A 16,068-nucleotide genomic window follows, 5' to 3' on the forward strand; every position below is an offset into this window, starting at 1 on the left:
CGGCAAAAACAAGCTTTTGTTCTTGCCCCACTCCTAATCATCAATGGAAAGACCAAAGGGAAAACACGAAAAAAAAAAAAAAAAAACAAACAAACAAACAAACGAAGAGATACAAGAAGCACAGATAAGTTGTCATCCCTATACTGCACATCTTTTTCCATGTTAGTCACTCACCGACTCTTTGCTTAGTCACTGTATCTAATACATGCTTCTATTAGGGACCCTAATAAGGCAGCGCAACAGTAGGACGAGAAAAACTAGTAGCGAAAAGTTAGGGACGGACTGAAATGAAATACATGTATGGTATGTCCATGAAAATGAAACTTTGTACCAGGACGAAAAGTTTTGTTACAACTTCTCCCAGTTGGTTAACTATGTCCTAAAACCATAAAAAAAATAAAAAAAAAAGGGTGTGCTGATAGGATGAGACTACATTTTTGGTCATGTAGCCATTGTCATCCATAATAGATGCAGAAAAATTGAAACAAAGTTACAGTACTCTTAAATCTATTAAAAGTTATCCCTAAAACATCATCAATCACTTTAATTAACAGTCAAAAGAGGAGTAAAATGGTAAATTTAGAGGACTGCCACAAGAAGTAAAATTAGCAAGAAGGTAGTAAACAATAACTAGCACCCAAACAATATTATTCAGACAGTATACTCTCTTGATGATTCTTAGCTAAGCAGAGTGAGAGAGTGGCTTTTATTAGATATTTTTGTTAAACTTGAGCATGGAAGTGCTAAATTTATAGTATATGATTCATCTCAAGCAACTTTTTTCTGGTGAAGTCTCCCCCTTGCTTGAGAAGTTAATCCACAGTGCTTGATGGATACCCGCATCTGTCCTTGTTGATTCCTTCACTTTTGTCCTCTTTGCGGACTTGTTCAAGACTATTTTCACCTTCTTGGGGAAGTTCTATGGCCTTCACTGTCATCTTTTAGTCTTGTCAATGCCTCTCCACTCTCTTCTATTTTTTCTGTATCCCTCCCCATACGTGGTGGACAGATTCCTCTTGTGTGGTTATTCTGCCAAAAGAAAGGAGGAAAAGTTGGCACTTTTACGGGATTCCTTTTCTATTTTTCCTATCATTCTTGTCAAGGTCAATAACACGAAAAACCTTAAAATGATACACTTACGATAAATTAAATACAAACTAATTTTTTAATTATCAAAAAACTCAAATCGGTAAACTTGTGACAAATTTATCCTCCGTTAGTTTCCGTTAAATTTTACTATCAAATTATTAAGTTGAATGACATGTGGTAGTTGATGGATGTATCGGTTTAGGGTTTTACCCTCCGTTTATCACGGGTGTACGAATTTGAAATTTTTTATGGTATTAATCTAATTTAATGGAAACTAACGGAGGTTACATTTGTCACGGGTATATCAGTTTGGGGTTTTTGGTAGTCCAAAAATTAGTTTTTGGTAAATTTTTCATAAGTATACTAATTTAGGATTTTTTATGGTATTAACCCTTCTTATTGCGCCAACATGGCACTGTTTTGGCCAAATCCCTCTGACACCCCTGTATCTCGAAAACTCCACTTTTGACACCACTATAATTTGGAGGTAACGCATAACACCTCAAGTACTTTCTTTAAAGCTCAAACAAACAGAACTAGATCCCCTCAAATCACCATTTATTTCCGGACTTTATATAATGAAGTCTCCCTGAGTTAAGTACCTTCTAACACTCACTGGCAAAGTAGTTTGCGAAAATACAGTGACAATTTGGACAAAACATGAGCGGTGTCGGGGCAAATTAATCTTTTTCAAACGGTCAAGCCTAGTTATGGTCTCTAACTTGCATTCTGTTCCTTCAACATTTTCTTTTCATCTTCTTTCTTGTGCAATCGAGCCACTCAATCTGTTTCATCAAGATTTACATCAGTGGCAATTAGTAACAACGCTACAATGCTGTTCTGGCGTGACAAATTGTTTTACATGGTAGAGAGAGAGAGAGAGAGAGAGAGAGAGAGAGAGAGAGAGAGAAGGGGAGAGAGAGAGAGAGAGAGAGACCATTATCTTGGAAATTCTTATGGGAACTGTCATCTATACAAGAAGAAAACAGGTTGTCCTTACATATATGAGACATGCCGTGGGCCTCGTCTTAACGTGATCCATATGTTTATGGCCTTCACACATCATGAATGATGTCTATGATTTTGTTGAGCAGCTTGATATAGGTCACTGGCGTACCGATGTCTTTAAATGTAAGCTCTCTCATTTTTCTCGCTCTTAACATTTAGTGTCGATTCAAGCGTATTCTCGGTCCTCTTTTGTTGCTTCTTGTGTTCTGAGGACATGAATGTGACTATAGGAAGACTCAGAGCTACCACAGACTGTTATTATTTCATTATGAAAAGATAAAAGCTTCTATAAGTCTTGAACGTACAGACGACGGTCTTAAATTCTTGTGAAGTAGGCTTTGTCCTACGTCGACTGATTAGTTTGCATGTTGTCTCCATGAGCCGTGCCTCCAAGAACAACCAATTTCATGCGACTGATCCATCAATGAAATCAATGAACTGAATACAGAGATGGAATTAGGGACTGCAAGTTAATTTTAAAGGGGACATCAGAGAGCGAAGATAGTAAAATAACAGCAGTCACACATCTAGTTGGATATTCCAATTCCGTCGCAGCAAAAAGAAGTACAAAGCATTAGCATCAAGAGAAGACAAGCTACATACACACGAATCGTGACACAACATACAAAACCCTTCTTCACAATTGTACTTGTCAATGATGCTGCATTGCTTATGGGGAAAAACGGCAGTGAAAATCAGAAATTAAGTAATTGGCGAGTGATGGCGATCAACAGGAGAATCCCAACGACCATGTTCATAAGATTAAGCAGTCGAGGACTTGTGGAACTTTTTGTGCTCACGGTGGTTGGTCCGGTCAGTGCAGTCACTGATTTTGATTTCTCTCTGGCATGTTCAATCTCCTTGCTGTTTGTCTTCTTGGGTGAATTACCAGCTGAACCGGGCTCTCTGTATGTCAGTACCTGCCAACAAAATTTGTTTCAAATAATGAGATGATAAGGAAAAAGAAAGAAAAGATTAACAGGAGACCCAAATATGAAGAACTTTCCTAATTTTTTCTATTGATCTTCAGAAAAATATGGAACCATGCCAATCAAAATAATGGTCCAACCATCCATATCAAGACCGGAAGGTAATAGCAAGACAAAATCGGTTAAACTGGGAGCTTCTTTCACCTTTGCTGTTGCTGCAGCTTCCTCCAAAGATATGCTTTCTGGTTTGATAATCTTGGTTGCAGCTTCCTGCTTAACCTTTCCGAACCTCGGCTCTTCATCTTTGCTACAAGATTTTACACTTCCAGCATGTACGAGAGGCGCCATAGGTTTCTCACTAGCAGCAAGGGAGCCGTTGAACTTATTCTCCACCATGCCTATCTTTTTGTTGAGAGGAACAACACCGTGGACTGACATTGTTTGTGATCGTCGATTCTCCATTAGAACGGGAGGCTCATCATGCGAGTGAGATGTTTGGCCATACTGCAGCGACAGATTGCATGAGATAAAATGAATCAGAGGAAATAACTGAGGCATAAACTTAAGTTCATAACAAACCTTCAAGATTAGGTTTTAAATTGTCCATTGTTCTTCTACAATTGAAAGTTAATTAAGCACGGGTAACTTAGCCTGAAAGTCCACGTTTCTTTTTCCATAGACAGATTCATTGATGAAATTTCTAGTCTAGCCAAAAATGATTGAAAGAAACTCATCTTTAGTTTTCAGATAACCTGGAAAATGGAAGTGCCCTTTAAACCTAAATGTTTACTAGAGAAGCAATCACAGTAACCAAATGAAATTTCAAGGGAAGAAGTTTGACCCCTGTTTGCATTTGGTCTCCGTCGAAGAAGTCGTCATAAAATAAATCTCCGCTTGGCACCTCAACATCTTCAACCTCTTCAAAAAGATCATCGTTTAGCATGTTACCGAAATCTTCATCCTCTTCACTTGTTCCGAACAAGGATTCCAATTGGATAGATTCGTCAGGAATGCTGTTCTCCCATGAGATGGGCATAAAAGACGGATTCTCAGTATTCCTAAACTGATGTCTATTGGAGGGAAGGCTATTTTGTGATTGTCGGGCAGGATGAAACAGCTGCAGCATGTCAGATGAAACTCGGTTATCAGGCTGAAATCGGTTCTCCAATGGGAAGTCCAATGAGAAGTCCATCAAAGACGGACTATTCATAAACTGATTTATGTTGGAGGGAAGGCTATTCTGAGATCGCCGGGCAGGCTGAAGCAGCGGCAGGAAGTCAGATGAAATTCGGTCCTCGGGCTGAAATGAGGGCTCTATCGGTGAATTCAACATTTCTTGTATCAAAGGCTGGATTTCCCAGTAAAAGATTAGTCATCAACACATCTTGCCCGCTCATTAAGACAGATATTAAATGTATAAACAGAACTCTTTTCCTTCGCACCTCAAGAAATGAGTTCTCATAATCAGGTTGATGAAGATCTGAATCCAAATCCGCCAGGTTGATGGCTCCATGCGCTAATTCTATGGTTGAATTATCAGCCTTCTCATCTCGTGTATGCTTCAACCAACACAGAACATAATTCCTATTCAACTGTCAAAAGACCATGTTATACCAGTTTGTACCATCAGATCATATGATATGTTATCGAATTCATGCATCTTGTGTATATTACTTTATCTGAACAAATAAGTGAGGGATAGATTGAGTACTTCATTGGCGGGTAGATGAAATTCATGGATGACCCACTTCGTATTGATGCCCTTAGAGCCCTGACCTTTGTGGAACACTAACGTTTTCTTAGTACCGATCACTCTGTTCGTATCCCTGTCCTTCACATTTCGGTCAGCACCAGTCTTCTTCCAAAAGCCCGATGGAGTCGATCTCCTAACCTGTTTGGGTGTTTGCAGGCAGAAGAACCACCACTCCTGAACTTTGTCATCCGGGGGAATGATTGATTCACCTGTCATTCCCTCGACTTTTCACTGATTGATGATATACATTATGCTCCAAAAACCCATGAACTTAAGGTAACTAGTTTCTGAAAATCATGGCTGGACCTAAATTGTATCAAAGGGCAAGCAAAGTGACAGAGGTATCTGTTGTTACCGTGAAACTTGTGTGGTAATTCCCAAGGATCCCACCTGCAGATGTCGACGTCGGGAATAACGCAGGGGCGGTCTACGTATCCTAGGACTCGGTTCTTCAAGTAATGATGGACGAATTCCTCGTCGGTTGGATGGAATCTGTATCCGACCGGCAAATTCTGTGGGATGATCACAGCTGCCATCTCCTTCCCTTCTGTTCGTCACCCAACACAACTTACGGCTCAACCTAAGAGCAGACAGATAATTTGTTCCACTTATTGCATAGGATTCTATGGTCGATCTGCGACCCCTGAACACCGTGCATCGACACGTATTCATTTGAGAGGGTCTTTATTGAAGTCTTCCCTTCTCTGAGAAGTTAACAAACTTTTTCTAAGTGGACATCAGAAGAATTTTGATGGTGATTGATAGCTGATACTGATAGGCTTTGTCTGCTTTTCCTTGTCCTGGTGGATCCCTTCACATAAACCAAACTAATTCAACATTCCGCTCATTCTGAAAGTTACACTGTTTTTCTCATATGAAAAAGACGATATCCAGGAAATTTGTGGGATTTGCTCCTGAGATGTGTCCTGGTTGTTACCTCTAATTACAACAGGAGACTTTTCTTTTCAATTCATTGATGACATAATGCGAATTTGAGTTCAAATCAACCTGCTATTAGTCAGTTAACGTGAGGGCTGTCTATCCGAGTTTATTTTATTTAAGAGTTAATGCCACCAAAAACTCCAAATTGGCACACATATAACAAATTTACTCCAAATTTATTTCTCTACCACCTAAAATCTCAGACTAATACATTTGTCATAAATTTTTCATTCGATAGTTTACATCAAATTTAACATCAGATTGCTGAGTTAGATGACACGTAGCAAATTTCTTTTAACAATTTGTGGGTTTTACCCTCCGTTTGTCACGAATGTAATAGTTTGGAGTTCTTCATGGTATTAACCCAATATAACCGAAACTAACAGATGGTAAATTCATCATAGGTGTACATGTTTGAGATTTTTTATTTTTAAAAAATTAGTTTAGGTTAAATTTATTACAGGTATACATGTTTGGGGTTCTTGGTCATATCAATGGTTCAATTCAGTTTGATTTTTCAAGAAAATCAAACCAAGTTGAACTATTAGTGTCTAAAATTGAATTGAATCATATATCGCCCCAAACCGAATATGAACCGAACCAAAAATTCAGTTTGGTTCGGTTCGATTTTTGGTTTTTCTTTTTTGAATTCGATTTTTATTTTTTTTTTTTTTTTTTTTTGTTCAAATCCGGCGGAGTGGCAAACCATTGATTGAGGAACGGCAACCCTCGGGTGAGGGTCGTCTGGAGTTGCTAGACCCCGGGCGAGGCCCGTAAAGTCCTCGCCTGCCCTTTGCCCTAAAAAAGAAAATTTAAAAAAAAAAAAGAATGGTTATTTTTGTAGATTTTTAATAGGTTTTGGTTAATCGAACCGAATCAAATCGAACTGAAAAAAAAAAAGAATGGTTATTTTTCAATTACCGGAACCAAAAACCGAATCGAACTAAAATGCATAAATTTTCAGTTACCTTCGATTCAACTCATGGTTCGGTTTGGTTTTTCAGTTTGATTTTGACACCCCTGGGCCTAACACATGGTAAATTCATCACACGTGTATAAGTTTGAGATTTTTTATTGTTAAAATATTAATTCAAGGTAAATTTATTACAGGTGTACCTATTTAAGTTTTCGGTCATGTCAATGGTTCAGTTTAGTTTGTTTCTCCAAAAAATCGAGCCAAGCTGAACTATTAGGGTGTAAAGTTGAATTGACTCGTATCTCACCCCGAATTGAATATGAACCGAACCAAAATCCAGTTCAATCCAATTCGATTTTTGGTTTTTCTTTTTTAATTTTGATTTTGATTTTCTCTTTTCTTTTCGTTTTTTTTTCTTTTTTGGTTCAAATCCGATGGACCAGAGAACCATTGGCTTAGGGATGGCGACACTTGAGTGAGGGTCAGCTGGAGTTGCCAAAGATGGACCCTAGGCCAGAGCCACAAAGCCCTTGCATGCCCTTTGTCCTAAAAAGGAAAAATAAAAAATAAAAAAGAGTGGTTATTTTGAGGATTTTTAATAGGTTTGGTTAACCGAACCGAATTGAATCGAATTGAAAAAAAAAAGAGTGGTTATTTTTCAATTACCTGAACCAAAAGCCAAATCAAACTAAAATGCATAAATTTTCAGTCAGTTTGATTCAACTCGTGGGTCGGTTCGGTTTTTCAGTTTAATTTTGACACCCCTAGGCCTAACACATGGTAAATTCATCATAGATGTACGTGTCACGACCCGAACCCTGCGTGCCATCGACATCCCACCTGGCCTCGCTTGCGTACGGTTCTCCGGGATCCTCAGGCCAACAAAATTAAACAACACATGCGGAAGCAACAAAATCTCCGTACAGAAAATCAATAACACTATGATAACTTGGGATGGTAAAACACACATATGTACATTTATACATAGTTGTTACAAACTGTCAAACCTAAGGCGTCATGGGCCACCGTACAAGCCTGTGACCGCCTATAACAAAAGACACGTGGTCGAAGCCCGCTACACTACCAAAATACAACACTCCACAAAAACCGAGAGGCCGACTATCCTAAGCCTCATCCTACTCTGGAGGCTGCTCCACATCGGAAGGCTCCACAACGTCCCCATCCTCTTCGGGCGCCACGACTTCTGGGCTAGGCTCCACGTCATCGGGACCAGCGTCCGAGTGAACCACTACACCGTCGGGAGGGGGAGTACTAGTAGGGTCCCACTCCCCAACACCGTCATAGGGGATGTCGAAGCCTGTCAATGGTCCCACTAGCAAATCCCCGTTGCGGTACGTCCACGCCACGTACGTATGAGTCTTCTAAAAAGGCTCTCCGGTATCCACCAATATCGTAGTCACGTGCCTATAATACACCTTGTCCTCTCCTACTGGGTACTTTGTCAACACGGTTTCCATGTCCCGCGGGATCCCGAACCTTTGAGGCGGGTCATTCATGGCTGAGGCAAAAGGTCCGAAAAACAACGAATCCACGACGGGGTGTGATAAAATCTCAGTAGGAAAATCTCTAACCCTAGATCAGGCTGCTAGTGCCTCCAGACACAATCTAGGCGAGCAACAATTTCCAACAACTCTTTCTTTCTTACCCAAAAATTCCCCAATTAAATTCCAGAAAATTTCATTCTTTCTCCGAAAATTCTCACACCTTCTCAAATATTCTACGTTACTCCCGTCTCGGCGTTCCACGCCTCAGTCCGACAATAAAATATTCTACGTACTCCGGGGCCCGTTTTTAACACATCCGGCCATAATATAAATATCCACATTACTCCGAAAATTTCTACGTTACTCCGAAAATATTCCACGCTACTCCAGAACATTCCACGTTACTCCGAAAATATTCCACGTCACTCCGGAATATTCCACGTTACTCCAAAAATATTCCACGTCACTCCAGAATATTCCATGTCACTCCAGAATATTCCACATTACTCCAAAAATATTCCACGTTACTCCACCGCCATCATAATAAGTTCATGAAATTGAGCGTCGGACTTTTATGGAACACGGCTCTATATATATATCGGGGTCTCAGACACATAGGAATACGACCCACGGATCTCGGTCTCGGACACATAGGAACACGACCGGATCAAGTCTCGGACAATTAGTCGAACACGACTCACTTTGGTCTCGGACGACTTAATTGAACACGACTTTCTTGCTTTCTCGGTCTCGGACAATCAAACGAATACGGCTCACTTTGGCCTCGGACGACTTGATTGAATACGATCCTCACATTTCCTCGGTCTCGGACAATCGGACGAATACGGCTCACTTTGGCCTCGGACGACTTGATTGAATACGACCCTTCTCATTTTCTCGGAATAGATCTGGACTACGTGATTCACTCACGTTAGAGAATTAATAATTCGGGATCACCCGATTAATTCACACTAATCCAAATATTAATTCAGACTACCCGATCAATTAATACTACCATAGTATCCAATCCACGTCATGCGACCATATTACGCTAACGTAGCAATTTATAAATCACGCGCCACTAAAATTATACTAACGTGGAAATTTATCACGGCCGAACAATAATAATTTTCTAACATGCAAATAATATTACTATAGTACTAAACTTATAATACTAATGCCACATTTAATTGGTACCATGGCATAACAACTTTATGTCACATAAAAGTAACCCTAGTTAATATATTAACTAACCATGGTTCAAAATTAACTAGAGTCAAATACTAACCTAACCATGATTAATAAGTAGCATAAAGCAACCATAGTTGAACAAAAAGTAACTAGGTTTGGTAGAGTAACCATGGTCAAACTTTGACCAAACAAATATCCTCTTGCATTTACTATTCATTGCAAGAACAAGCCTTCTTTCTCCTCAAATCTGCAATTTTCGTCCAGCCTCTCCTCAAGCCCAAATCCAACAATTTTCTTCATCAAAAATTCACAATTTCATGGTCTTTTAGCAACCTAACCACCTAATTTAGGTTTAGAAACAATCCTACCTCAAAACTCGCAAAAATCCCCGTTGAACGGTTGAAGAAAAGCCCGAACCAAGCGGCGGTTCCGGCGATCTTTGCACGGCTGGCGATTTGTCGACGATCTAGGAACCTTAAGCTATCCAAAGCGACTCCGGGGAGAGCTGGAAGAATTTTCGGCAATGGAGGGTGAGAGGGAGAGAATTCGGCCAAGGAGGGAGAGGAAGAGTGAGGTAGAGAGAGAGAGGGTTCTGGGATAATGAAGAAGAAGAGGGCCAATATAATAATTAATATAGGTTAATAATAATTAATTATGCCCACAAAATCAAGAGAAAAAAAATAATTAACTTCCCTCATTGACTAGTCAATCTCGGCCAAAAGGGAAAATGGCCAAAATACCCTTAGTTCCAAGTGAAAAATGGGGTATTTTTCGAGGGCAAATGGGTCCTTTCCCATACCCAGTCCAAATCTACTTTTCCCGAACCTCTTTGGGGCGAACCGCGAAGGAATTTCACACAGGATGAGAAAACGTCCAAAATTTTTATTTATTGAAACCCCTGAAGGTCCGACGTCAAATTCTAAAGCTTGATTCGCGATCAATCTCGATCAATAGAATTTTCGGAGTATCTCAAACTAACGAGCAACTTTTAGGAATTACGCGTATCGACCCGTGATTAAAATCACGTTTAAGAATTACTCGAGCCCCGGCGACCTTGGTTGTCATTCAATTGCGAGGGTCAATCACTAGTCCCGATGGACATGATCGTTAGAAAATAATTCGGGGACGTTCGGAACCCATACGAGGTCAAACGGAATCACCCGTGATCCAAGCGTAGGGTATTACCCAAATCGTTCCTTAATTATTCTAGGATCGGCCTATATTGGTCCAAAATATTCCATCGACAATTTTCATGGCCAAAGAGTCGGTCCAGGATCAAGTTCTTAGGTCCACGTACTTGATTTTCCTAGCTAGCAATTCCCATTTGGTTAGTCTACTCGAGAGGGATCGGTCCTGAGTGAGATTCGATCGAAGTACATCCATGAGACTTTTCATTTATTCAAAGCTTCAAAATGAGTCGGATTACAGGATGTCACAGTACGAGTTTGAGATTTTTGGTTATTAAAAAATTAGTTTATGGTAAATTTATTATAGATGTATTTGTTTGGGCTTTTTGGTCATATCAATGGTTCAATTCAGTTTCGTTTTTCAACACAATCGAACCAAGATGAACTATTAGAGTGTAAACTTGAATTGAACCGTATCTCCCCCTGAACCGAACCAAAAATCCAGTTTGATTCGGTTCGTTTTTTTATTTTTCTTTTTTGATTTTGATTTTGATTTTTTCTTTCTTTTCTTTTCTTTTTTCTTTTTGGTTCAAATTCGGCGTAGCTGCAAACATTGGTTGAGGGATGGCGACCCTTGGTTGAGGGTCGGCTGGAGTTGCCGGACACAACATGCAAACTAATCCTTTTACAAAATGAAGTCATAGCAATCGGTGGTAGCTCTGAGTCTTCCTATAGTCACATACCCGTACTCGTAACACAAGAAGCAACAAATGAATACCGATAACACATTTGAACAGCACTGGACGTTAAAGGTGTCAAATGGATAGGTCGAGTTGGGTTTGGATTGGGTCAAATATGATCGGCTCATATTGACCCCCTTAACCTGTTTTGACCCATGTTTAATGACTCATATCCGACCCGATCCTCAATTGACCCATACCCAATACGATCCGTTTTGACCCATATTTTCAAAACACACCGATATTCTAAGAAAACCTATACAACTCATTTAGCCTATTTGAAGCTCTTCACATGTATATATTACTTGTATAAAAATTTTATACCAAATAAAAAAAGCAAATAAAACAATAAAAAAATTAATAAATAAAATAAAAATGATATTATTAAAATAATTTCATGCAATAAAAAACTAGTGAGATTTTTTTCACCTTTTTAATTTTAATATTTTTTAATTTTCTTAAAAATATTTTTTTATTCAATTCTTTTTAATTAGTACTTCTCTCTGTCTCTGCCCCTCTCTCTCTCTCTCTCTCTCTCTCCTCATTCCGACCTTTCCCTCTCCTCCCTTTTCCTCTCTCTCTCTCTTTCTACGCATTCCCAGTTTGTCTTCCTCTGTCACCACGATGAAGCTCGTCAAGATTAACCGGCTCAGCCCGAAGCGCCTCTTCGGGTCCATGAAGGACCGGTCTGGCATGGCGAGGTCGGAACCGTCGTCGTTAGTTTTGTTCTTGGGTGGAGTTAGTCTCCGAGATCTGAGCCTTTCTTGGCTGAAGACAGGTGCTTTTGGCTTTTCGTGGAATTGGATGCTTTCGCTGTCGTGTTCAGCTTCTTGAGCTTCAAGGTGGAGTTGAACTTCTTGAGCGCGGATTTATGGACAATGGTGGACGCGGGCGACGCTTTTTTGGTCATCATCGTCCTCTGCTTCTCGAACCTCCATCAATCTTCTTCTCGCAGAACTCAGAAGAAACTGCTTACTCTGAACCCGAGACTCTGAGCCTGCACTAGCGCGGAGGAAAACGAAGGAAACCATGAAAACAACAGCAACTCAAAGAAGAATAAGAGCGACGCTTCTGCAATTGGAGTGCACAAGCGGCCTCATTTCCGACGCTTCGAGCTCTGTAGCCCCGCTTGGGTTGAACAGACGATCTCGTTTGCGACGGGAATGAGGGAGCCTCGGCGGCGCCGGTGGTGGGCGGCGGCGGGCGGCGGGAGGAGGTGGGCAGGTTGTTGGTGGCGGCAGTCGGCGGGCGGGGGCAGCCGACGGTGGGTGGCGGTGTTTGACAGCCCATGACGCAATCCAAGACACTTAACTTTTGGTGGGTCAAAAAATGAGTCGAAAATAGGCTCTACGTGGATATTATGTATAACCCATTTTTAACGGATCAAACTTTACTTTAATTTTTTTGATTCATTTTTACTAGGCCCTCTGAAAACTAAATATGAATAAAAAATAGGTCGTAAATCCATATTGACATCCCTACCGAACCTTTAAGAGTGAGAAAAACAAGAGAGCTTGCATTTAGTGACCCTAGCACACCGGTGACCTATATCCAGCTGCCCAACAAAATCCAAAACAAAATTCATGATTTGAGAAGGCCATAAACATATGGATCACCTTAAGACAAGGTCCACAGCACGGTTCATATATGTAAGGACAACCTGTTTTCTTGCAAATTAGAAATGTCATAGTAAAGATGACGGTTCATATGTGGATTTCCAAGATAATGGTCTCTCTCTTTCTCTGTCTCTCTACCATGTAAAACAATTTGTTAATGCCCGATCAGCATTGTAGCGCTGTTGCCATGCAGTTACTAAATGCCGCTGATGATAAATCTTGATGAGACAGATTTGAGGGGCTCGATTGCACAACAAAGAAGATGAAAAGACAAGGTTGAATTGAAGGAACAGTGCAAGTTAGAGACCAGAATTAGGCTTGACCCTTTGAAAAAGATTAATTTATTAATTTACCCTGAAAACGCTCAAGTTTTGTCCAAATTGTCACAAACTACTTTTCCAGGAATGTTAGAAAGTATTTAACTTTTAAGGGAGACTTCATTCTGTAAAGTCCCTTGGAGACAATTCAAGGGAAGTAGAATGGTGTTTTGAGGGTGATCTAGTTCTGCTTGTTTGAGCTTTCAAAAAAGTACTTTACTTGTTATGCGTTACCTCCTTTATTTTTATTTTATTTTTTTTTTGTCTCATATTTACCTCCAAATAGACATGGCCACGGGCCGGTTTGGGTCCGGAACCGGCCCAACCCCTCACGGGCCGGTTACGGTTTAAAAAAATTTGGAATTGGTCCGGAATGGGAGGTTCCGAACCCAAAAAAAAAAAAAAGGGGGGGGAAGAGCCAACGGCCCAAAATTGGGCCGAACCGGAACCGACCCGGAACTAGGACCGCCCCTTTAAGGGCCGGTTCCGGTTCAAGCATGGCCATGAACCGAAACCAGCGGTTCACGACCCGTAGCCATATCTACCTCCAAATTAGAAAGCAGTGTTTTGGAGATACTTGGGTGTTAAGAGTGATTTGGTCAAAACAGTACAATGTTGGCATAATAAGAATGGTTTTTTTTTTTTTGTAAGGAAACATAATAAGAATGGTTAATACAACAAAAAATTATAAATTGATATACTAATGATAAATTTATCAAAATTAATTTTTTGATCACCAAAAATCCTAAACTAGTATACCCTTGATAAATTTAACTTTCGTTGATTTCTGTTAAAGTGGATTAGTGCCACGAAAAATCTCAAATTCATATAAGCGTGACAAATAGAGGATAAAACTCAAAATCGATACATCCGTCAATAGCAACATATCATTCAACGTAATAAAAATTTAATAAAAAATAATAGAGAATAAATTTATCATAGATTTACTAATTTGATATTTTTTATGATTAAAAAAATTAATTTGTGATTAATTTATCGTAAATGTATCATTTTGAAATTTTTCGAGCTATCAATCCTAATAATAATGAAAGAAAAAATAGAAAACGAATCCCACAAAAGTGCAAACTTTTACTCCTTTCTTTTGTCTGGGTGACCCCACAAGAGGAAAATCTGTCCACCACGTTATGGGGTCCGGGGAGGGATGCAGAAAAAATAGAAAAGAGTGGAGAGGGACACTGACAAGACTGAAAGATCATAGCGGAGGCCATAAAACTTCCTCAAGAAGCTGAACAAGGTCTTGAAGAATTCTGCAAAGAGGACAAAAGGAAAGGAATGGACGAGGCCGGCTGCGGGATCCATCAAGCACTGTGGATTAACTTCGTCACTCAACGCACGAGTTAATAATGAAACTGACTACAGCTTGTGGAAGCAGATACGTGAGAGTGATTGCCCTTGTCCGGTGGCCCTTACTGATCGACTTAAGAGCGGACAGCTAATGCATTTCACTTGTTGCTCAGGATTCCATGGTCGTCTCGCGGGACCCTTGAATGCCGTGCATCAACATGCATTCATTTGGGAGGGTCTTTATTGAAGTCTTCCCCTTCTTTGAGAAGTCAGCAAACTTTTTCTATGTGGGCATGAGAAGAATTTCGATGGCGATTGATGGCTGATACTGATAGGGTTGGTTTTTTGTCTGCTTTTCCTTGTCCTGGTGGATCCCTTCACATAAATCAAACTAATGTAACATTCTGCTCATTCTGAAAGATACACTGTTTTCTCATATGAAAAAGACAATATCCAGGAAATTTCTGGGATTTGCTCCTGTGATGTGTACAGGTTGTTACCTCTAATTACAACAGGAGAGTTTTCTTTTCAATTCATTAATGACATAATGCGAATTTGAGCTCAAATCAACCTGCTTATAGTCATTTAACGTGAGGGCTGTCCATGTACGTGTTCATTTATTTCAAAGGCTTAATATCACGAAACATCCCAAATTGATATATCTCTGACAAATTACCTCAAACTGTTATTTTTTTTTTTTACCACCAAACCTCAAGATGTTACACTAGTGACAAATTTATTTCAAACTAATTTTTTGACCATAAAAAATCTTGCATTGATACACCTATGACAAATTTACCCTCTATTAGTTTCGTTAAATTGGGTTAATACCATGAAATATTTCAAACTGGTATACATGTCATCTAACTTAACAATTTGATGGTAAAATTTGATGGGAACCGATCGAGGATAAATTGATCATAGATGTACTGATTTAGAGATTTTAGTGGTAAAAAAATTAGTTTGAGAGAAATTTGTTGCAAGTATATCAATTTGAAGTTTTTCGTGACATTAACTCTAATTGAAATAACAAAGGTGCGCGCCGTACACGGTCTCTTTATGTACCAACAGATCGCGGGATTTTTGTTAGTGCTCTGGTTAGCGAAAAACAGAACTTCCGTGGGTTTGTAACTGAGCTGCATGATCATTGGCTTCATCTCCTTTCAGTTTATGTAACAGTAAACTACGATTTGCATCATGTCGCGATGCGTCGTAGGGGATTGGTAACTGGATTGATAACTGGCACTTCGCGCCTAATGTTTGTGCGGTGAGGCCATATTAGCCGATCGCTAGCAGAACTCATTTACCTTTGACAGCGAGCGAAAATGAACGTATTTCTTCTTCTTCTTCTTCTTCTTCTTCTTCTTTGTCCATGTCCTTACAGCTCTACTGTTGAACTATGCTGGTAGATGAAAGTTCAGCTTACAGAAAAAGCGCTGAGCCGTGGGATTTTTCTAACATGACTTGCAACTCCGCCTTAGATGCATAAACCAGGGGACTCTGAAAACCACCCACTGATTTCATAGACCGAGTGAGATGTGAGCATAAGCCCCCATGGGTGATACATATGTAAGATTGCAAGTAATCGGAGGTTTTCGAGAATCAGAAACCGTGTCACGTAGTCTGTTAC

At 39.9% G+C, this 16,068-nt stretch overlaps 1 protein-coding gene across 5 annotated transcripts in view; it reads right to left on the bottom strand.

Annotated features, from left to right (window-relative positions):
* Positions 1–14,582, bottom strand: part of LOC115746579 (NAC domain-containing protein 53-like) — an 87,974-nt gene extending 73,392 nt beyond the window's left edge. The window contains exons 1-5 of one of the 5 annotated variants that reach the window (XM_030682393.2): positions 14,489–14,582; positions 5,135–5,346; positions 4,738–4,988; positions 4,469–4,618; positions 3,868–4,374 (exon numbers count right to left, since the gene is read on the bottom strand). In XM_030682393.2, coding sequence (XP_030538253.1) covers positions 3,868–4,374; positions 4,469–4,618; positions 4,738–4,988; positions 5,135–5,315 — 1,089 coding nt within the window. In that variant the 5' untranslated portion in view covers positions 5,316–5,346; positions 14,489–14,582. Of the gene's footprint in view, positions 1–3,867; positions 4,375–4,468; positions 4,619–4,737; positions 5,011–5,134; positions 5,471–14,488 lie in introns of those variants that run through there. The other 4 variants (XM_048278855.1, XM_048278857.1, XM_048278854.1 and 1 more) reach the window with 4 other exon arrangements.
* Between the last annotated feature and the right edge of the window lie 1,486 nt (positions 14,583–16,068).

The sequence above is a fragment of the Rhodamnia argentea genome, chromosome 5, assembly GCF_020921035.1.
Source record: "Rhodamnia argentea isolate NSW1041297 chromosome 5, ASM2092103v1, whole genome shotgun sequence".
Classification (NCBI taxonomy): Eukaryota; Viridiplantae; Streptophyta; class Magnoliopsida; order Myrtales; family Myrtaceae; genus Rhodamnia; species Rhodamnia argentea.